Source organism: Eptesicus fuscus, chromosome 9 (genome assembly GCF_027574615.1).
Source record: "Eptesicus fuscus isolate TK198812 chromosome 9, DD_ASM_mEF_20220401, whole genome shotgun sequence".
Classification (NCBI taxonomy): domain Eukaryota; kingdom Metazoa; phylum Chordata; class Mammalia; order Chiroptera; family Vespertilionidae; genus Eptesicus; species Eptesicus fuscus.
Window position 1 is genome coordinate 70,941,954 of NC_072481.1, and position 23,480 is coordinate 70,965,433.

General features: G+C 41.7%; 1 protein-coding gene across 2 annotated transcripts in view; it reads left to right on the forward strand.

The window, feature by feature from the left end:
• Positions 1 to 23,480, forward strand: part of FNBP1L (formin binding protein 1 like) — a 122,842-nt gene that overhangs the window by 37,742 nt on the left and 61,620 nt on the right. For both annotated transcript variants that reach the window (XM_008154737.2, XM_008154738.2), the window contains exon 2: positions 17,758 to 17,873. In XM_008154737.2, the coding sequence (XP_008152959.1) occupies positions 17,758 to 17,873 (116 nt within the window). The remainder of the gene's footprint in view (positions 1 to 17,757; positions 17,874 to 23,480) is intronic.

The window sequence follows — 23,480 nt, forward strand, 5'->3', positions numbered from 1 at the left end:
GATACAGGTCACTGTGTTGGAACCTGCATCTATCCATGCTGAAATTAAAGGAGATAAAGACCACACCAAAAATGCTGGTTTGAACTAAAAGCTATAGATCTCTATCAGTAAAAAAGATTTTAGTCTCTGTTAAGAAAACAGAAGACTGTTCAAAAGATTTCCTCCGAAGTTTGCAAGAGATGAGATTACTTGAAGGGTAAAGCATCAGAGGAAAATATGTGGTCCTAGTTTGTAGTTATCTCCTAACTGTGCCTTCCAACAGAGAGTGTGTTAGCATATACTGGAGAATTTTGCCTAAGAATATGCACAATAAAAAAGATGCTATTAGGTCTTTCAGTGGACTATTACTTTTCAAGAAAAGGTCAAATGAATCTATTTTATTTTTAGGTTTTGTAATTAAATGGCCATCAATTTAGTTTTATTTTAGAATATTTTATTACATATGCTAGATTATGTTAAAATAACCATGTATGGTCATATTCATATTTTATAAATTTGTATTTGCCATTTAATATATCTAATTTTATATTTATAATATATATATTTTAAATGCTTTAGTTTTACTGATTTTTAAAATTTTTTTGTTAATCCTCATCCGAGGATATTTTATTTTTTTTATTTTAAAATCTTTATTGAGAGTATTACAGATGTCCTCCTTTTTCTCCCCATTGTCCCCCTACACCTGGTTCCCACCCCCACCCCCCCCCCCCCCCCCCCGGGCCCTCACCCCCTGAGATTTGTCAGTCTGCTCCATGTTTCTGGTTCTATTTTATTCATTAGTTTATTTTGTTCATTAGATTCCTTGTTGGTTTATTTTGATTTTTAGATTCAGTTGATAAATATGTATTTATTGCCATTTTATTGTTCATATTTTTTATCTATTATTTTTTTTCTTTCTCTTCTTAACGAATACCCTTCAACATTTCATGTAGTACTGGTTTGGTGGTGATGAACTCCTTTAGGTTTTTCTTGTCTGTGAAGCTTTTTATCTGACCTTCAATTTTAAATGATAGCTTTGCTGGGTAGAGTGCTATTGGTTGTAGATCCTTGCTGTTCATCACTTTGAATATTTCTTGCCACTCCCTTCTGGCCTGCAAATTTTCTGTGAGAAATCAGCTGACAGTCATATGGGCACTCCCTTGTAGGAAACTAACTGTTTTTCTCTTGCTGCCTTTAAGATTCTCTCTTGTCTTTAATCTTTGGCATTTTAATTATGATGTGTCTTGGTATGGACCTCTTTGGGTTCCTCTTGTTTGAGACTCCTTGTGCTTCTTGGACTTATGTCTCTTTCTTTCACCAGGTGGGGAATTTTTCTGTCATTATTTCTTCAAATAGGTTTTCAATATCTTGTTCTCTCTTCTCCTTCTGGCACCCCCATGATGCAAATATTGGTACGCTTGAAGTTGTCCCAGAGACTCCTTATACTATCTTAAAATTTTTGGATTCTTTTTTCTTTTTTGCTCTTCTGATTGGGTGATTTTTACTGCCTCATATTTCAAATCGCTGATTTGATTCTCAGCATCCTTTACTGTTGATTCCCAGTAAATTATTCTTCATTTTTGTTAGTGTATCCTTCATTTCTGACTGGTCCTTTTTCATGTTTTTGATGTTCTCACTAATTTCTTTGAAATTCTAACTAATATCTTTGAAATTCTCACGAAGTCCCTTGAAGCTCTCATTAAGATCCTTGAGCAACCTTATAACCATGGTTTTTAACTCTGTCTAGTAGTTTGCTTGCTTTCATTTCATTTAGTTCTTTCTCTGGAGATTTCTTCTGTTTTTTCATTTGTGACACATTTCTTTTTCTCTGCATTTTGGCTGCTTCCATTTGTTTCTGTGTATTAGGTAGAGCTACTATATCTCCTGGAATAGAATGAGGATATTTAGCCAGAGCAATTATGCAAGAAAAGAGATAAAAGATATCCAAATCTGAAAGTGTCTACTGAGCACAAAAAATTCAGGAGGGTTTGGCTAGAAATAAATTATAAAGATTTATTTAAGGGTCTTTGAATTTGCAAATTGGGAAGGCAACTAGGCAATATCCTGAGTGTTCCAAAGAAAAAAGAAAAGCTGAAAGTTTTTATAGTAAAAGTCACATTCTTGAGAAATCAGCACTGCATTCTTAGCCCTTGGATTAGTTCAAAATGGTAAACAGTCATATGTCAGGCGATCTGGATGATGGATGTCAGGTGGTCTGGCTACATGAACATTCTTTTTAAGTTGTTCAACGGGTTATCAGAAGTTTATCTGTAGGATTTACATATCTGTGTATCTACAGGCACAACTGAAGAGTTAAAGAGTTTAAATTCCCAGGCTAGTTAAAGCAAGAATGGAATTGTTTTCTCATGGCTCAGACTACTTAATTTTAATAATTTAGCAGCTTGACCGTAATGACTCAATTTTATTTCTTCAGTCTTTCCTCAAGTAGAAGTAAAATTATCTCTGTTTGCAGATCATGCAATCTTAAGGTAAGAAACACACAAAACTTAGAACTAATAAATTCAGTAAAACTGTAGGGTACAAAATCAGCATGTAAAAATCAATCTGAAAGGAAATTAAGAAAACAGTACCATTTATAATTACATCAAAATTAATAAAATATTTGAATAAATGACCAAGAAGGTGAAAGACTTATCTATCATAAACTGCAAAACACTGTTGAAAGAAAAAGGACACAAGTAAATGGAAAAGATATCCATGTTCATGGATTGAAAAAGACTTAATATTGTTAAGATCTTAATACTACCCAAAGTAATCTACAGATTCAATGTAATTTAAAATCCCAATGAAATTTTTTGCAGAATAGAAAAAATCAGTTCTAAAATTCATATGGTTCCTCAAGGGACACTGAATAGCAAAAATAATCTTGAAAAAAGAAGAACATAGTTGGAGAACTCACTCTTTCTGATGTCAAACTTATTACAAAGTTATAGTATAGTGCACAACAGAAAGCCTTGAATAAACCCTCACATATGTGATCAAATGATTTTGAACAAAGTATCAAGACCATTTAATGGAATCTGCTCAACTAACAGTGTTGGGAAAATTGTATATTCACATGTAAAAGAATGAAGATGAACCTTTACCTTCAACATGCACAAAAATTAACTCGAAATGAGCAATAAATCAAAGATCTAAATGAATAGCTAAAGTTATAAAACTCTTAGAAGAAAATATAAGGGAAAAGTTTCATGGCAGTGATTTCTTATATTTGATACTAAAAGCATAGCCCACAAAAGAAAATAAACTTTAAATAAATAAATTTAAACTTCTATGCATTAAAGTACACTATAATACTAGCATATTGAAAATGCAACCAACAGAATGGGAGAAAATATTTGCAAGTCATATATCTGAATAGGGAGTAGCATCCAGAATATATAAATAATTCCCACAACTCAACAAACAAAAAAACCAACCCATTAAGAAGTGGGCAAGGGACTTGCATAGACATTTCTTCAAAGAAGATATACAAATGGCCAATAATACATGAAAAGATGTCCAAGATTGCTACTCATTACAGAAATGCAAATCAAAATGACAGACCATTGTGGTCGCTGTAAGAAAAACAGAAAGTAGTAAGTGTTGACAAGGATGTGGAGAAATTGGAACCCTTGTGCATAGTTGGTGGGAATATAAAATGGTACAGACACTGCAAAAAACAGTATGGAAGTTCCTCAAAAATTAACCATACAATTATTATGTATGATCTGGCAACTTCTGATATATAAACAAAAGAATTCAAAGCAGGGTTTTGAAGAGATATTTATACATCTGTGTCCATAGCATTATTCACAATTAGAGGCCCGGTGCATGAAAATTCGTGCACTCTGGAGGGGTCCCTCAGCCCGGCCTATGCCCTCTTGCAGTCCGGGACCCCTCAGGGGATGTCCGACTGATGGCTTCCTGGGAGATTGGGCCTAAGCTGGCAGTCAGACATCCCTCTGGCAACCCGGGAGCCCTCAGGGGATGTCCGACTAATAGCTTAGGCCTGCGGGGAGTGGGCCTAAGCCATTAGTCGGACGTCCTTAGTGCTGCTGCGGAGGTGGGGGAGGCTCCCGACACTTCTGTGCTGGCCGGCCATGAGCCGGCTTCTGGCTGAGCGGCACTCCCCCTGTGGAAGCGCACTGACCACTAGGGGGCAGCTCCTGGTTGAGCATCTGCCCCCTGGGGGTCAGTGTGCATCATAGCGACCAGTTGTTCCCAGTCATTCAGCTGTTAGGGTCAATTTGCATATTACCCTTTATTATATAGGACTAGAGGCCTGGTGCACAAAAATTCGTGCACTGGGATGGGGGTCCCTCAGCCCGGCCTGCCCCCTCTTGGGGATGTCCTACCAATGGTCTGGCCTCCCTCTGCGGGAGGCGACTGGGCTGATCAGGGGAAGGCGCCGCCCCCATCACCCCGCTGCTGCTGCCACTGCTGGCCGCTGTGCAGCCGCTGTGGCTGCCTGTCCTTGGCCCTTGCAGCTGCCACGGCTTTGTCCGGAAGGACGTCTGGTCTATCCAGTCTAATTAGCATATTACCCTTTTATTAGTATAGATAGCCAGGAGGTAAAAGCAACTTATGTCCATTGACAGATGCACACTGGTATACACATACAACGGAATACTATTCAGCCTTAAAAAGGAAGAAAATTCTGACAGATGCTATAATATGGAAGAAACTTGAGGACATTATGCTAAGTTAACCCAGTCACAAAAAGAAAGAAAATACTGTATGATTCCATTTATATATGAGGCACTCAGAGTAGTCATGTGCCACATAATGATGGAGCATATTTTAAACGATTTCCCCGTAAGATTATGATGGAGCTGATTTAAAAAAAAATTTTTTTCAGAGAGAGGAAGGGAGAGGGAAAGAAAGATAGGAGTATCAGTGATGAGAGTAATTGATCCACCTGCCTCCTGCATGCCTCCTACTGGAGATTGAGATAAAAACCCAGGCCTGTACACTGACTGGGAATCCAACCCTGACCTCCTGGTTCATAGGTCGATGTCTAACCACTGATCCACACCGGCTGGGCTGAGTTTTCTATAAGAAATAGGAGGTTATGTGGTTCAGGAGGAATTTCTTGTTTTTCTCTGACTGTAGCAATATTTGTGGGGTTTGGGAATAGCTTTCCTCTCAGAGCACCTCAATTTTGAGTGCACAGGTTACATTCCAGCCAGCCACTGACCTGTTTCAGCACAGAGGAGCCCTGTCCCACCAGCACTACATATTCAGAGGGTGCTACAGCCCTTCCAGATCTAGCGTGATGGTCTTCAGAGTACACTGCTGTAAACTTTGTTGAGGACCTAGGATCCTGTACAAGGGCACAGGTCCCCAGGAGCCACCGTAACAAGTATTAAGGGCCACTGCCACTGTAGCCAAAGCTTTCCCTGACAGTGTGGAGCCTGTCTGTCTCTGTGCTTAGAATGATATGAAGCATAGAGAGATTTTTCTGCCACAGAGGATCAGTGGAACCAAAAACAACTTTCCAAAGTCAAAATAATTGAGTCCCCAGTTCTATATCTTCTTCATGTTAAATACCCATCCCTTTTTAAAATGAATACCACATAAGTTCCTTAACCTGACCACTGCTCCAAAATGCGGTAGCCAAAACCACACTGCCATGACAATCCCCTATATCCCTTTATGTCTCCATCTTGATTTCTTATTCCTACTGATCCTCAGGTCAACTCTCCCTCCCTCCTTTGATAGTCACTATTACAGTGTGATCTAAACCTTGCCCAGCCAGTTTCTCCTCGATATTTCCATTCACTCCAGCCCACATCCCTATTCATGGAGCAGTGTTGACAGCTTCAGTGTTCTGTTTCAGAACCTGTTGGAGGGAAGGAGGGACAGGGCTTGTGGAACAGTGTTTATAAAGTAACTAGAGGCCCAGTGCACAAATTTGTGCACCAGTGGGGTCCCTTGGCCTGATCTGCGGGATTGGGCTGAAACCGGCTCTCCGACATCCCCCAAGGGGTTCCAGATTGTGAGAGGGCGCAGGCCAGGCTGAGGGACCCCACGGGTGCATGATTGAGGCTGGGAAGGGATGTGGGAGGTTGGCCAGCTGGGGAGGGACTGCGGGAGGGCTCCAGGGTGTTTCTGGCCCGTCTCGCTCAGTCCCGATTGGCCGGACCCCAGCAGCAAGCTCACCTACCAGTCAGAGCATCTTCCCCCTGGTGGTCAGTGCACATCATAGTGATTGGTCAACCAGTCGACTGTCTGCCCCATGGTGGTCAGTGCACGTCATAGTGAGCAGTTGAGCGGCCTTAGCATATCATTAGCATATTGCGCTTTGATTGGTTGAATGGCTGACCAGATGACTGGACACTGAGCATATTAGACTTTTATTATATAGGATTATATAGGATGCCCTAGGCCAGTGGTCGGCAAATCGCGGCTCGCGAGCCACATGTGGCTCTTTGTCCCCTTGAGTGTGGCTCTTCCCAAAATACCACGTGCGGGCGCACACGTACAGTGCGATTGAAACTTCGTGGCTCATGCGCAGAAGTTGGTTTTCGGCCTGGGCGAGTCTATTTTGAAGAAGTGGCATTAGAACACTCCAGGGGCCAAAGAGCCGTATGTGGCTCGCGAGCTGCAGTTTGCCGACCACTGTCCTAGGCCTTCGTCTTTGCTCACCACTCATATATTTACTCAGAGTAACTCCCAATTCTGCAGGCTCCATTCATGGTAAGTTCCCTATACAGGTGTACCATCTTTTATCTGTCACACTGTATTTTTATTATACATTTTTTACTTTAAGATGTGTTTAGATACATACTGCTTACCATTGTGTTATGATTGCTGGAAGTATTCAGTATAGTAACTGCTGTACAGATTTGTAGCCTGTGAGCAGTAGGCTGTACCACAGAGCGTAGGTGTATAGTAGGCTGCATCATCTAAGTTTGTGTAAGTGCACTCTGTGATGAAGTCACCTAATGACACATTTCTCAGAATGTATCTCTATCTTTAAACAATACACGACTGTAGTGAAAATTACAGACAGAAAGTAGAATGGTGTTTGCCAGGGGCTGAAGGGAGGAGAGCACCGGGAGTTATTTTTTAATGGGTACAAAGTTTCAGTTTTACAAGATGAAAAGAATTATGGAGAGGGATAGTTGTTATGGTTACACAGCAGTGTGAATGTACTTGTTACTGAACTGTACGCTTGAAAATGGTTAAGATGGTAAATTTTATGTTATGTGTATTTCATTACAATTTAAAAAATGACATTGTAAGGATTAGTTAAAAACTCTACAGGTTAAAAATTTTTTAAAAAGGGGAAAAAAAAATCATGGGCATCTGTTGACCTAACTAATCAACTTCAGTAAACGTCGTGTTTAGAAATATCTTTGTTTTATTGCAGCTTCATATTTGGAATTATCTGTCCGTTTAATTTCTACTTTACAAAAGAGCACATGACTTTGAATAATAGCAAATTTAATTTTTTGATTTTTGAGTTTTAATGAATTAAAAGGTAACTTTACACACCTACAGTAGATCTCTAACCTTGACTTCAAATTCTTTTTTTTAGCACATTTATTAAAACCCTGCCATAGTGTGACAAGTGAGATCCAAAAATTTTAATAACATAACATACAGTGTAAGGTTTGTGAAAATGTTATTTAGTTTGTTGTACTATCAGAAAAAAGCACAAAAGTAGAGATGGTGAAGAATTGTACCTAAGTGACACTTAACTGAAGAGAGAAGGTCCCAAATGATCTGTTTGTGTTGGTTCATTTCCTATCTTACTCTCTGAAGGACTTGTAGCTTGTTGCTGTTTTGAGAACAAGAGCAAGGTAGAGGACCGGAAGCAGTTACATTGTATTCAAATTTGTATATCCTCCCTCTTGCTTTATTCAGTGACATTATGTTTGTTAGCCTCATTAGAAACATGGTATAAAAGTACCCCTTTGATTTGCAGAGATGGGGTTTTGTTCCCAAAGATTTAAGTTAAATTTGTTGCATTTAAAGAAATTTCAGCTGTGCTAATTTGGGTTCTCTGAGAAATAGCCGCCCAAATGGGATTAAACCAAGAACTCATTGGAGGTAATACCTGGGAGAGGAAATGGAGAGGGAGCCAGAGGCAGAAAAAGCTGTAAGACCACAAGCCAAGTCTGACCTTGATGGAGGAAGAGAGGGAGGAAGGAAGGAAGATTGAGTAGGAGTATCTTAAGTTGCAGGGAAATTTTAAGGAGAGTTTGGCAAGGCTTTTTTTGGGGGAGACCTTGAGCCAAATTCACTTGTCAGAAGAGTCCTTGGACTCCCTGAACCAGATCTGTCTTTGTATCCCCGCCTTTCTCAGTCATTATGTGGGAGCAGCTGCAGCCCTGTCAGCTCTGCTTCCTGTGGTTAGACATTTGAGAGGCTCATTCTCATAGTTTCACCATCATCTTCTTACGCTATTTTTCATTCTGTATGTGGAATCTATTCTGACCTGCTAAGTCATTGCCTTTGAGAGACATGGCTCTATTGAGTAAGACCTTTTGTGTATTCATTTATAACCATACTGGGAGAAGTTGAAGAATTGTATTATTTTTGTCTGTCATATATTTGGTGCTTATTGATTTAAATTATAAATGCAAAAGAGGGAAGGGAACTCCCCCCCCCCCCCACTCCTCCCTCCCCTCCTTAAGCCTCTAACACCTCCTTGTAGTTATTGCTAATGACAATGGTGGTAGAGTAGAGGAGAAAGTCATGGGAAGAGAAGTAAAAAAAATATGCAGTAGGATATTGGAAGGAGCACCTGGCTAGATTTTGAAGTAACTAAGAGCTTAATTTAGAATTTAATTAAAATTTTAATGAAAAGTTAAGATAGCACGTGAGTTTCTTAAATATACAAGTTTGCATCTGTCTTTTAAAAAAAAGCAAAACCATGAGGAAACATGCAAATAAGAAGTTGACTTTTTAAAACTTAAAATATTCCTCAATTTACTTTGGAGGTAGATGTTGTTGATCCTGAGTTGTAAATTGATTTCTTGGTTCCATGAAACTTAAACACAAAGAAAGTTTCTACAGTCCCTTATGAATCAAAGACTGAGAAAAGTCATTTGTGTTAGATCTTAAAATGCCTTTGGCAGCACTTCAGTATTCAGAAGTGTCGGAGAAACTTTGGCAGCAAAGCAGAGACACAGAGTAAGACCAAACTAGGACAGCAAAGTCATTATTCTGCTTTTTAGTGAAGAAAGTATTTTTTTAAACAGTTGTGACCTTTGGTGTTATACCAAAAATACCTTATTGGGACTTTATTTGGATGCAAGGCTGTGTCAAAGTATTTAGAAACACGAGGATTGAATATTACATAGTGACTTCTAAAAAAATTATAACATTTTAAATACATAGTTATTTTTATGCCAGCTTTAATTTTTTGTTGTTTTGTAAAAATGCCAGCTTTAATTTAAAATGTTTTTCTTGTGTCCCCAAATGAATAAGGTAAAATAACTTTAAACACTTTACAAATTTAAAAAATAATTCTTAAAAAAACTGAAAATAAGAACTTTCTTAAATTTAAATATGAGACGATAAAATGGGAGATATATTTCACAGAAACTGTGGTTAGAATGAGTGTGTTGGAAAAGGAACTGAGGGAATAATTAAGGCAATGAAATGGAAGAAGTTGGACCTAGACAGTAATCTAGAATCATTCCATAGAAATAAGAGCAGTGCGAAAGGCAGAGAGAATAGCGTAAGGATAAGTTGCCTGTTTTGACGACCTAACGTTCTTACTTATTTCTAATCCATAGATCTTTTCAGAATATTGCTTCGTTTCCCTTTAGTTTGTCTTGAGTCTTCCCTGACATTTTTCACAGTCCAAAGTATTGGCTGGCACGGAGTAGGGAGAAATATGATTTCAGGCTTTGAAACTAAAGGGATTGGAGGCTATTACCTTTGAAGACGTAAGGTTTTAATGATTGTGATTCTCATTTTTTATTTAAGAGCTTTCTGCTTTATTTTATGATGGTAAAAATAATTCCTCAGTCTCCAGGCATCTTCTCTCATTCTACTGGAGATGTTATTTTGATCACTAATGGTATGCCCACTAAAGAAAGGCTGGGAGTTTAAGAATTAAGGGTGTGTTTGTATTAGCCAATTTCTAGCTTTGATATTTTTAATTTGTTCCTTTTATCAAAGTTCCCCAGTAACCATCCATTTTTTTCAGCCTTACATTTCTTTTTTAAAAAAATATATTTTATTAATTTTTTTTACAGAGAGGAAGGGAGAGGGATAGACAGTTAGAAACATCGATGAGAGAGAAACATCGATCAGCTGCCTCCTGCACACCTCCTACTGGGGATGTGCCCGCAACCAAGGTACCTGCCCTTGACCGGAACCGAACCTGGGACCTTTCAGTTCGAAGGCCAACGCTCTATCCACTGAGCCAAACCGGTTAGGGCTCAGCCTTACATTTCTTTTTAAATTTGTTTTTGTTTTTTATTTTTAAAAATATATTTTTATTGATTTCAGAGTGGAAGGGAAAGAGAGATAGAAATATCAGTGAGAGAGAATCATCAATCGGCTACCTCCCACACATCCCACACTGGGGATCGAGCCTGCAACGTGGGCATGTGCCCTGACTGGGAAATGAACTGTGACCTCCTGGTTCATAGGTAGATGCTCAACTACTGAGCCACACCGGCCTAGCAGGCATCTTAAAAGGAGAGCACATAAGGTGAGCCTCTGAAATCAGAGGAGAAAAGAGCTTAGAACTTTGATTTATATATGTTATCTAAATATAAGAAATGTGCCACTTTACTAGTATTTTACATATGAATTGACACTGGAGTCTTGTCTTTGACTTAAATTTTCCTGTAAAGATACCACTGATTACATATGATGTGCACCTAGGCAAATAATAGGAAATGGCAAGCCTGATGCTTCTCATCTTAATGTGTTTGAGAAAATATAAACAATGTTTGTTAATAAAGAAAAGAAATACAGTGGCTATATAATCATTTAGAGGTAGACTTCCCTCAGGAAATTGAGAAGTAATTTAAAATATGGCCACTGATCTGTTACTATTAGTAATGAAGTTTGCCCTGAATATATTTTGTGTCCTATGATATCTGATAATAGTAATATGAAGCCATCATAGTTGGCAAGAGTTTGAAAAATAAAACTTAGATCATGCATCTGCAGTTTTTTAGTGATGTTTAAAATCATGTGATAATCAATAATATATTAAATTTCACCGATTTTATTAATGTTTGGGAGCTTCCCCCCTTATTGTGGTAAATACAGATAACATAAAACCATTTTAAGTGTACCGTTCAGTGGCATTAAGTATATTCATGGTGTTGGGCAGCCATCATCACCATGCATCTCCAGAACTTTTTTCATCTTAACAAATGGAAATTCTACCCATTAAACCAGCGGTCGCCAACCGGTGGTCTGTGGACCACTGGGGGTCTGTGAGGTCCGAATGGTTGGCGACCACTGTATTAAACAGTAACTCATTCTCCCCTCAGCCCTTGGGACCAGCTTTTCACTTCTTCTTTAAAAAAAAAAAAAATTCTTTATTGTGGAAAGTATTACATATGCCCCCCTTTTCCCTCCATTGACCGCCTCTTGTGCCATCCTTTTGTCTGTGTCCATGGACTGTGCATATATGCATACAAGGTCTTTGGTTGATTACCTTCCACCCACCCACTCTCCCTGCCTTCCCTCTTAGATTCCCAACTTTTTACTTTCTGTCTCTAGCTGCTTTTGACTACTTTAGGTAGTTCATATGAATGGAACCACACAGTATTTGTCCTCTGTGATTGGATTATTTCACTTACTGTCTTCAAAGTTCATTCATGTTGCATGTGTCAGAATATTCTTTTTAAGGTTGAGTAATAGTTTGTCATCTATATACCATATTTTGTTCATCTGTTGATGAACACATCAGCTGCTTTCACCTTTTGTTTATTGTGAATAATGCTGCTATGAACACGAGTGTGCTGTAATCCTCTGGAAATTTCCAGCTTGGTGAAAGACAGCATGTTGTTAGAAATACACTTGCTCAAAGGAAGATAAACAATCCAATCAAAAAATGGGCAAAGGACCTAAGTAGACACTTTTAGAAAGAGGGACATACAGAAGGCCAAGAGACACATGAAAACATGCTCAAAGTCACTAATCATCCAAGAGATGCAAATCAAAACGACAATGCGGTACCATCTCACACCTGTCAGAAATCAACAAACGACAAGTTTGTTTGTCAACAAATCAACAAACAACAAGTGCTTTCAAGGATGCAGAGAAAAAGGAACCCTCTTGCACTGCTGGTTCCACTGGTGCAGCCACTGTGGAGAACAGTATGGCGTTTCCTCAAAAAACTAAAAATGGAGCTCCCATTTGACCCAATGATCCCACTTCTAGGAATATATCCCAAGAAAACAGAAACACCAATCAGAAAGGATATATGCATCCCTATGTTCGTAGCAGCACAATTTACAATAGCTAAGATTTGGAAACAGCCTAAGTGCCCATCAGCAGATGAGTGGATTAGAAAACAGTGGTACATCTACACATTGGAATACTATGCTGCTGTAAAAGAGAAGGAATTATTGCCCTAACCTGTTTGGCTCAGTGGATAGAGCGTCGGCCTTCGGACTGAAGGGTCCCAGGTTTGATTCCGGTCAAGGGCATGTACCTTGGTTGCGGGCACATCCCCAGTGGGGAGTGTGCAAGAGGCAGCTGAATTGATGTTTCTCACTCTCTATCCCTCTCCTTTCCTCTCTGTAAAAAAAGCAATAAAATATATTTAAAAAAGAAAGAGAGAAGGCATTATTACCATTTGTAACAGCATGGATGGAACTGGAGCATTATGCTAAGCAAAATAAGTCAATTAGAGAAAAATAAATATCACATGATCTCACTCATTTGTGGAATATAAATGAACAACATAAACTGATGAACAAAAGTATAACCAGAGTCATAGAAGCATCGAACAGAACGTCCAACCTATGAGGGAAGGTCGTGGCGGGGGGGAGGGGGCGGGAGGGGATAAGAAGATCAACCAAAGGACGTGTATGCATGCATGTGAGCATAACCAATGGACACAGACAATAGGGGGTGAGGGCATGTGCTGGGGGTGGGGGTGGCTGGGGAGAGGTCAATGGGGGAAAAAGGAGACTTATGTAATACTTTAAACAATAAAGAATTAAAAAAAAAGAAAAAGAAATACACTTGCTTTTTTGTTGTAAAAATAATGATATATGTAAAACAACATGGTGACAAACTAATGTTCTCAACAAATATTGTTAGAAGTCTCATTGATAACACCCCTAAAGAAATTTCTTTTAGGGAAAATTATGTTGGAAAGTTGCTATACAGTTTGATTAAAGTACAGATGTTTCTAACATCTCACCTTATAATTGCTAGATTCTGTTTCATTAATGAAGTATATTTAGAACTTTCCTGTGAACCACTAAAGGAAAGTTGTGTTGAAGAATATTTATTCTCACCTGGCCGGAATTGCTGGCTGGTTGAGCTTCAACCTATCAACCAGGAGGTTATGGTTCAATTCCCGGTCAGGGCACATGCCTGGGTTGCAGGCTAGGTCCCCAGTGTGGGGCGTGCAGAAGGCAACCTATCAATGATTCTCTCTCATCATTGATGTTTCTATCTCTGTCTCCCTCTCCCTTCTTCTCTGAAATCAATAAAGATATATGTATTTTTAAAAAAGAGTATTTATTCTCAACAGTAAATGACAGTGTTTTATGAAAAAAAAATAACCATGAAGAAAGCATATGTTTACTGGAATTTTAAAAAGAAAATTGGGATATGGTTGCAATTTATTCACTTACTTACTTATAGATAATCAAAGAAAATTAAAGCCAGAAGTCCAGAGACTATTACAGCATATTTTTATTATGGTTACTTTTATAAAAATAATCTTTAAGATATAGTAGTGATAACTGGAATGGTGAGCCAAGGTGTTTTCCCGGGGTCGTGTCTCACAATACCAAAGAATGAGCTCCGAAGATCAGAAGATTTAATCAAAAGTGTGGAAAATTTATTACAAGCAGATTCAGACTCCCTGCAAGGGGAGGAGGACCCAATAATGGGCTGCCTGTTAAAGCCTTGTAGTCTAGGGGTATATATTTGCTACAAGCCTGCTCTAGGTCTACCTGTGTCATCACCTGATTGATTCCCTCAATTGTTTTTGCCCAGTAACGGACCTGAACTTTCCCTGTTTCTGTGTTCTTTCTCTGTTCCTGTGCTAAACTTTCTCTGTTTCTATGCATTCGTTCACCTTGTTGCTGCAGGCCCTCCCTTGTTCTCCCATGCCTCCCTCCCGCTTTGAGTCCAGAAACATTTTATTATTTCTGCTTGGCTGGTTCCTGTGGTTAGGCTGCTCAAACTGCCATGTCTGCCCCTGCCTATGTTCCACCTGCCTTTGTTTCCCCACTGGACTCCTGCCCTGTCTGCCTGCATTTCAAGTAAACCCTCTCAGTAAATAGACTTTTTATAGTATTCCCAAATGAAATGGGGATGTACCATTGAAAATCTTTGTTTCACACAGTTTGCTCTTTATCTCCTGGCTGTTTCAAATTTGTTGACCTTTTCTTTAATAAGTGATTGTTAGTAATATGCTTTCCTAGGTATTTTTGAGAAAATTAAATTTGTTCCTTCAAGATAAAAGGGAACTTTTAATAGCGAGCGGATAGTTGCTTTTCCAAAGAAATTTGAGCTACGCAGAAAGGATTTTGATGATGAATATTTGGAAATGCATCCAGCATTATATAATTCTGTTGCTGAAAATGATGTATCACCTACAAATATTGTATCTGTACACTTAAAACACTTGTAAACAGAAATTTTTTACTTGTTTTAAAGTTCATGTATTAGAGTTTTCCAGAGAAACAGAACCAACAGAGTGTGTGTGTATATGAGTGTGTGTGTATATGAGTGTATGTAAATAAACAGATAGAGAGATAGTGATTTATAAAGTTTGGGTTGCCCCCTTTTACAAGGCAAATCCAGACTCTGCAGTGTAGGTGCAGGGCGGAGTTGCAGTTCCAGCCCAAAGGCAGTCACCTGGCAGTAGTGCTTCTTGCAGGGGAAAGGTCTTTGTTCTCGTAAGGCCTTCAGCTGATTGGATGTGACCCACCTGCATCATGGAGGGTAATCTGCTTTATTCCAAATCCACCAATTTAAATATTAACCTCATCTAAAAAATACCTCCACAGAAACATTCAGGATAATACATACATGTTTTAAACATATTTTTATTTATTTCAGAGAGGAAAGAAGAGAGAGAGAGAGAGAGAGAGAGAGAGAGAGAGAGAGAGAGAGAGAGAGAGAGAACATCTATGATGAGAGGGAATCATCAATTGGCTGCCTTCTGCAAGCCCCACACTGGGGATTGAGCCAGAACCCCGGCATGTGCCCTGACCGGGAATCGAACCATGACCCCCTGGTTCCTAGGTTTTGATGCTTAACCACTGAGCCATGCCACTGGGCCCAGGATAATAATTTGACCAGGTATCTGGGCAGAGTGGCCTAGCCAAATTGACACATAAAAGTATATCACAGTCAGTTTTAGTGGAGTTTGAACCTATTTATTCAAAATGTAAAGATGCAGTGTTTTCTGATTAGTTTGTGAAAATCACAGACTGACATCACTGACATTTACTAGCATATTTTAACAGATTTTAACATAAACCTTTCCACTTTGGTGGATAAGGTTGATAACGGAATTGGAAAATGCAGTCAACAGTGAACTTTTTCCACTTAGCTCTTTATGTTTTTGTGAGGTGTCATTTGTTCCCCAGCCTGTGACAACCACTAGAAACTAAATATCACCATTTAAAGCTAAGGCCTTCGGATTGCTTTGCCTTTAAGTATTAAACCAAGATTTTAGAAATAATGAGTCATAGTCAAGTCATTGCTCTCACTAAATTGTTGTTAGTATTTTAAAAAGTCATGGCCGGGAGGCTTTTGTTTGTTAAATAAGTAAAAATAATGTTTAAAATGAAGTTTAAAAATAATGTTTACTTCATTTTTTGTGGATTTCATTATTCATAATTTAATAGTATAGTGTATATAATTTAGAAATCCTATGTAATAAAACGCTAATATGCAAATCAACCGAACTGCGGAATGACTGGTTGCCATGACACGCACTGACCACCAGGGGGCAGACGCTCAACACAGGAGCTGTCCCCTGGTGGTCAGTGTGCTCCCACAGGAGGGAGTGCCGCTCAGCCAAAAGCCGGGCTCACAGCTGGCGAGTGCAGCGGTGGTGGCAGGAGCCTCTCTTGCCTCCTAACCTGGCAGGCGGACATCCCCCGAGGGGTCCCGGACTGCCAGAGGGCACAAGCCAGGCTGAGAGACCTCCCACCTCTCCCCAGTACACAAATGTCACGCACTGGCCTCTAGTATACAAATAGAAGTATTCATATTTTTTACTGATAGGGGAGAGGGTTGTAATAAATTTGGAGATTTCATCTAGAAGATAGAGAAGTATAATATAAAATTTGATGAGGAAGATGATTAGCAAGAAACTGAACATTTCAGTAAAATGAAGGATGATTATTTCAACTTCAGACTATTCTTTTTTTTTTTTTGCACTGTTTTTTGCTGGGGTTTTTTAAATTTGAAAGAGAATTCCATATTAAGTTTACTGAGCAGTGCACCCTCTTGCTATTTTCAAGTCTACTTAGGAAGCAAGTGACATTGAAAAAATTGTATGAAAGAATAGAATTAGAGTGGTAATACCAAACTGTAATAAGCAGATAAATTGTATCGCTGCTGTTTAGAGAGTATTTACTTTTACCAGTGGAATTTTAAAATGATTTAAGGAAATAAGGATAGGGAAAAAGATAAAAAGAAAAGACTTGGAAATTCATGGGTAAATAACAAGTGTGATTAAACCATGGGTGATTGAGGAAAGAAAAACTAGAATATAGAAAGAAGTATTTGAATCTTTTATCAGCATTGTGGACTTGCGTTGTGGGTGAGGGAGACAGCACCAAGTTATTAATTTGGAGATTATTCTTAAGGGATAGGAAATGATGGTTTCTTAGGCAACAGGTAGAAGGGAATTTTTTTTTTGAGAATTGAAAGAGCCATGTAAGATTTATTGGTACAGTATTAGTATTGTGTGTACTGCATTTCAGAACATTTAATGACATCACTATAATCCTATTGAGGTTGGTGATGGGACTCCCATATTAAGATGGAAAAAGTTCAAACAGCCTTGGTAACTTGCCCAAGGTCAGACATCTGATAAGTACAGAGCCCAGCATATGAACCCAGATAATAATTTGATTCTGTTCAGCTAATTTTCATTGAGTGCCTGCTGTGGTACCAGGCAAGCCATGGTGCTAATATCTTGGTAACTCAGAGTTGAGTAGTACGTGGTTCTTGCCCTCAATATAGTATGTCAAGTGAAAAAGATAGGAATTTTTAGTGAGCCTTGGGACCCAGACAAGGGCCCCTTATCCCAGTCCATGAGTTTAGGGCCATTTTCTGGAGGATAGAGTATCTGAACTGAATCTCAACAGAGGAATAAGAGTGCAAAAAGGTGACTAGGGGAGGGTGTTGCAGCTAGGGAGAGCCACATGTGTAAAGGCCTTCAGCCATAAAGTAGCATGATTCATGCTGAGGAATCTATTTCTGTGTGGGTCTTAAAGGATGCAGTGGGTGGGGACCCACAGAAGAGCCTAGGTTTTCCTTCTTTTACTTCATTGCTTCTCTGGATGAATATTAGAAGCTAGTTAAAGCATTTGTGAATAAAATTAGATTTTTTACTGTGCTGTTACCTTCCTTTTCTAGGATCAGTTCGACAGCTTAGACAAGCATACACAATGGGGAATTGACTTCTTGGAAAGATATGCCAAATTTGTTAAAGAGAGGATAGAAATTGAACAGAACTATGCGAAACAATTGAGGTAAGTTAAAATTTTTTTCAATTCTCAGAAGTGAAATTACATGTGAAAATAGTTGGGTGTGCCCTGGCCGATGTGATTCAAGTGGTTAGAGTGTTGGCTCACTCACCGAAGTGTCACGGATTTGATTCCCAGTCAAGGACACGTCTCTGGGTTGTAGATTCGGTCTCAGTTGGGGCATGTGTTGGAGGCAACCAATTGATGTCTCTCTCATATTCATGTTTCTCTCTCTCTCTCTCTCCCCCCAACCCCACTCCCTCCCTTCCTTCCACTCTCTCTAAAAATCAATGGAAAAAAAATCCTCAGGTGAGGATTAACAAAAAATAAACAAACAAAATAAAAATAGTTGGATATTAGGTAAATGTGATATACTAGATGTTAAATTCTGTTTTTCATTGAAGTAGATTGCATTAGGTAACTGGCTTGTTTTAATTACCAATTTAATTAAATCATAAGTAGCTTCTTTCCAAAAGATACTTAAAATCCTAGAGTCAGGAAGCAAAATGCTAGTAAAAAGAAAAATTCTGGGTATAAATTCTGTCCTTTATAGTTTTATTCTTTCATAGTTTTTTGCTTTAGTAATCTTTCTAAAGCATTGAAGATTTCTTCAGTTTCTGATTTTTTTAAAGTTTCTATGACTTGGAAATTGAATGTGCTTAGCTGAGTTTCTTTCTGTCAAAAATCATATATGTTACTGATTTTGGAATATGTGCCAGAAGATAAAAGTTTTAAAGGGAAAATTTTAGTCTTAAAACAAATGGAATTAATTTCAAGATTTTGTTATAGCAGAAGATCATTGTTGGACCACAATTTGACAAGTAGTTTTGCTGGAACTTATTTAATAGAAATGGTACTTGAAGTCTGAAGACTAGACACAAATCAGTATAAGGTTCTAGGGATAGGGCGTTAGGATTCTTTATATTTCAACTGACAGAGAATCCAACCTAAACTGACCCACATGACTAAAAATTCCAGGCATATTTTGATTCTGGGGTCAAATGTGTCCAGGTTCTAGTTTTGGATTCTACCTCCCTTTTGCTGCCTTTATCCTCAGGTTCCATTCAGTAGTACCATCCCTTTTGCCCTCTTAGCTCTAGATTTCATCCTATCTAATAAAAGAGTAATATGCAAATTGACCATCACTCCAAGACACAAGATGGCCACCTCTATGTGGTCAAAGATGGCTGCCCCCATGTGGACACAATATGGCCACCACAAGATGGCTGGCAGGGGAGGGCAGTTGTGGGCAGTTGGGGGTGACCAGGCCGGCAGAGGAGGGCAGTTGGGGGTGACCAGGCTGGCAGAGGAGGGCAGTTGTGGGGGACCCAGGCCTGCAGGGGAGGGCAGTTGGGGGGGGGGGCAGGCCTACAGGGGAGGGCAATTGTAGGCGATCAGGCCAGCAGGGAGGGCAGTTGGGGGAGACCAGGTCTGCAGGGGAGGGCAGTTGTGGGCAATCAGGCCAGCAGGGAGGGTAGTTAGGGGTCACCGGGCCAGCAGAGGAGGGCAGTTGGAAGAGACCAGGCCAGCAGGGGAGGGCAGTTGGAGGGGGCCAGACCTGCAGGGGAGGGCAGTTAGGGGTGACCAGGATAGCAGGGGAGGGCAGTTAGGGGTGACCGGGCCAGCAGGGGAGGGCAGTTTGGGAGGGACCCAGGCCTGCAGGGGAGCGCAGTTGGGGGGGACCAGACCTGCAGGGGAGGGCAGTTAGGGGTGACCGGGCCAGCAGGGGAGGGCAGTTGAGGGCAACCAGGCCTGCAGGGGAGGACAGTTAGGGGCGACCAGACTGGCAGGGGAGGGCAGTTAGGGGCAATCGGGCTGGCCGGGGAGCAGGCTGGGCTGAGGGACATACCCCCCCCCCCCCCCCCCCGTGCACGAATTTCGTGCACTGGTCCACTCGTATCTTTATATCCTTACATCCTGGTGAGGAATGATTTTTTTTCTCTATTGTGCATTTGGGGAAGGAGAGAGGATAGGGAAGGGGAAGGAAAAAAGTGAAGGAAGGGAGAAGAGGGTGATAGAAGGAAAGCAGAGTGCAAGCTTGTATTAGTTTCTTTTTTCCAGAAGTCCCAGCAAAGGTTTCTCCTTTTGTCATGCTAACCCTGTTTAGGTTATATGCTTATCCTGAACAATTCACTGGGGTGAGAATAATTAGAATGATTTGTAGCTAATGATGGGGAAGGGCTAGTTACCCAAGAGAAATTTAAGGTAGTGGATAGCAGAAGGAAGGGGTTGATAGTTGCATGAGAAACCACATGATAAACTACCATAGTAGTGGTTTATACAATCAACTGACTTAGTTTAGGGATGAAATTAGACAAGTATGATGAATAGATTATTAATAACTAGTGACCTGGTGCATGGATTTGTGCATATTGAAAGGAAATTAATTAGGAGGTGGCCGGGGGGGCAGGACTGGGCGAAACTGGCCGGACATGCCCTGGAGCCAGCCGCACCTCAGGTGGTGCCATGGCTTGAAGGGCATCTGTGGGGTCCTTCTGGCAGGTGGAGTCCCTCGGCCTGGCCTGTGGGGATTGGGCCAAAACTGTCTCTCCGACATCCCCTGAGGGGTCCTGGAGTGCGAGAGGGCACTCTGCAAAGTTGCTGTTGTACATGGTGGTGAACGCAAAAGCAAGTGTGCAGTAAACCAGATTTGGGGCCGGCAGTGTCTCAGCAACAACATAACCCACAGCTGAAGGTGGAATTGTGCAGCCCAGTGAGGAATCGGGCTCCCTCCTCTCTGGTTTCGGGGTGCATCACCCGAGGACTGCTGCTGCCAAGTCACTGCAGCTCGGCAGCTCCTGCGTCTTCCCCCTGGTGGTCAGTGTGCGTCATAGAGACTGGTTGGATGGTAGGAGGGACAATTAGCATATTAGCCTTTTATATATGTAGATGTTTTTATAATGATGCACATACTATTAGGACATTTACTGAAAGAGTGGCATCATGTTAATTTCTTCATCCATTGGCTTCCTGTTTTTTTTTTTTTAAAGCAGGTATTTCCCATTTGAGAATATTAACAGAGAGCCTATTAGTATCCTATCTAATGAAAGAGTAATATGCAAATTAACCATCACCCTGCTACACCCACAAGCCACGCCCACCAGCCAATCAGGAGTGAGTATGCAAATAAACCCAACCAAGATGACTGCAGCCACGGAGTGAGCAGGAGGCTTGGGTTTCCCCGGCAATGGAGGAAGCCAAGCTTTCCGCACAGCCTGGCAGGCCCAGGCCTCTACTCAAGGCTACAAAGTTTCAATTATGGAAGATAAATAAATCCCAACAAAAATGGCTGTGGCCGTGGAGCAAGCAGGAGGCTTGGCTCTGCTCAAGGCTACAAAGTTTCAATTATAGAAGATAAATAAATCCCAGATACCAGGGCCTCCACTTGGGTCGCCGGGGGGCGTGGCCAGCCTGCAAACCACCACAGGCCCCTTGCCCAGGCTGCCCCATGCCCCAAAGGAACCCCCACCCTGATCTGGGACACCCTTCAGGGCAAACCAGCTGGCCCCCACCCATGTACCAGGCCTCTATTCTATCCAATAAAAGAGTAATATGCAAATTGACCATCACTCCAACATGCAAGATGGCTGCCCCCATGTGGTCACAAGATGGCTACCACAAGATGGCCAGCAGGGGAGGGCAGTTGAGAGGGACCAGGTCTGCAAGGGAGGGCAGTTGTGGGTGATCAGGCCAGCAGGGGAGGGAAGTTGGGAGGGACCAGGCCTGCAAGGGAGGGCAGTTGGGGCGATCAAGCCTGCAGGGGAGGGCAGTTAGGAGTGACCAGGCTGGCAGAGGAGGGAAGTTGGGGGCGACCGGGCCTGCAGGGAATGGCAGTTGTGGGGGACCCAGGCCTGCAGGGGAGAGCAGTTGGGGGGGACCAGGCCTGCAGGGGAGGGCAGGGGTGACCAGGCCTACAAGGGAGGGCAGTTAGGCATCAATCAGGCTGGCAGGGGAGTGGTTAGGGGGTGATCAGGCTAGCAGGCAGAAGCGGTTAGGGGCAGTCAGGAAGGCAGGCAGGCGAGCAGTGGGAGCCAGCAGTCCTGGATTGTGAGAGGGATGTCCGACTGTCCTACCGGGATCGGGCCTAAACAGGCAGTTGGACATCCCTTGAGGGGTCCCAGATTGGACAGGGTGCAGGCTGTGCTGAGGGACACATCCCCCGTGCACGAATTTCGTGCACCAAGCCTCTAGTATCCTCTCTAATAATAGGCAAATATGCAAATTGACCATACCTCCGACACACCCACAAGCCACGCCCACAAGCCACGCCCAGCATCCAATCAGAGCGAGTATGTAAATTAACCCAAACCAAGATGGCTACGGCCACAGAGAGCAAGGTTTCCTAGGTAACAGAGGAAGCCAAGCTTTCCACCTGCCCTTGCCAGGCCTAAGCCTCCACTCAAGCTACAAAGTTTCAATTATAGAAGGTAAACAAATTCAAACAAATGGCGGCAGAATGGAGCTTGAGAGTGCAGGCCAGGGTTGCCGCCGGCAACAGGGGAAGCAAAGCTTTCTGCACACCCTGGCCGGGCTCACCCGCTTAAGGCTACAAAGTTTCAATTATAACCCCAACACAAATGGCTGCCGGCCTCGGAGGGAGCCCCAGGCTTGGCTCCGCTCCAGGCTACAAAGTTTCAATTGTAGAAGGAAAATAAATTCCAGATACCAGGGCCTCCGCTTGGGTCACCAGGGGGCGTGGCCGGCCTGCAAACCACCACAGGCCCCTCGCTCAGGCCGCCCCACACCCCAAGGGAACCCCACCCTGATCCGGGACGCCCTTCAGGGCAAACCAGCTGGCCCCCACCCCTGTACCAGGCCTCTATCTTATCTAATAAAAGAGTACTATAATGCAGATTGATCATCACTGCAACACACAATATAGCTGCCCCCATGTGGTCAAAGATCCTGCCCCCATGTGGACACAAGATGGCCACCACAAAATGGCCAGCAGGAAAGGGCAGTTGGGAGGCACCCGGCCTGCAAGGGAGGGCAGTTGAGAGGGACCAAGCCTGCAAGGGAGGGCAGTTGGAGGTGATCAACCCTTTAGGAGAGGGCAGTTAGGGGTGACCAGGCCGGCAGAGGAGGGAAGTTTGGGGCAAACAGGCTGGCAGCAGAGTGGTTTAGGGGGTGAGCAGGCTGGCAGGCAGAAGTGGTTAGGGGCAATCAGGAAGGCAGGCAGGCAAGCGGTTGGGAGCCAGCAGTCCTGGATTGTGAGAGGGATGTCCGACTGCCCGTTTAGGCCCGATCCCGGTGGGATTGGGCCTAAACGGGCAGTCGGACATCCCTCAAGGGGTCCCATATTGGAGAGGGTACAGGCTGGGCTGAGGGACAACCCCCCTCCGTGCACGAATTTCGTGCACCGGGCCTCTAGTTAATAATAATAGTGATGATATTTCACCTGTCCAGAAGTTACACTCTTGGAACTTTACCCCTCAAGAATCTAGAAGCATTAAGGACCTCTGAAAAGTTAAAATAGCAATCAAAATTGTATTCACATGTGAACAACAAAAATTTTTCCTCATTTAATTTTAAATTTGATCTCAATTCTAGCACAGTAAGTTCTTTGGATTCCAGCTTTTCCAATGTAAGTGAGGAGAAGAAATACTTTAGGCA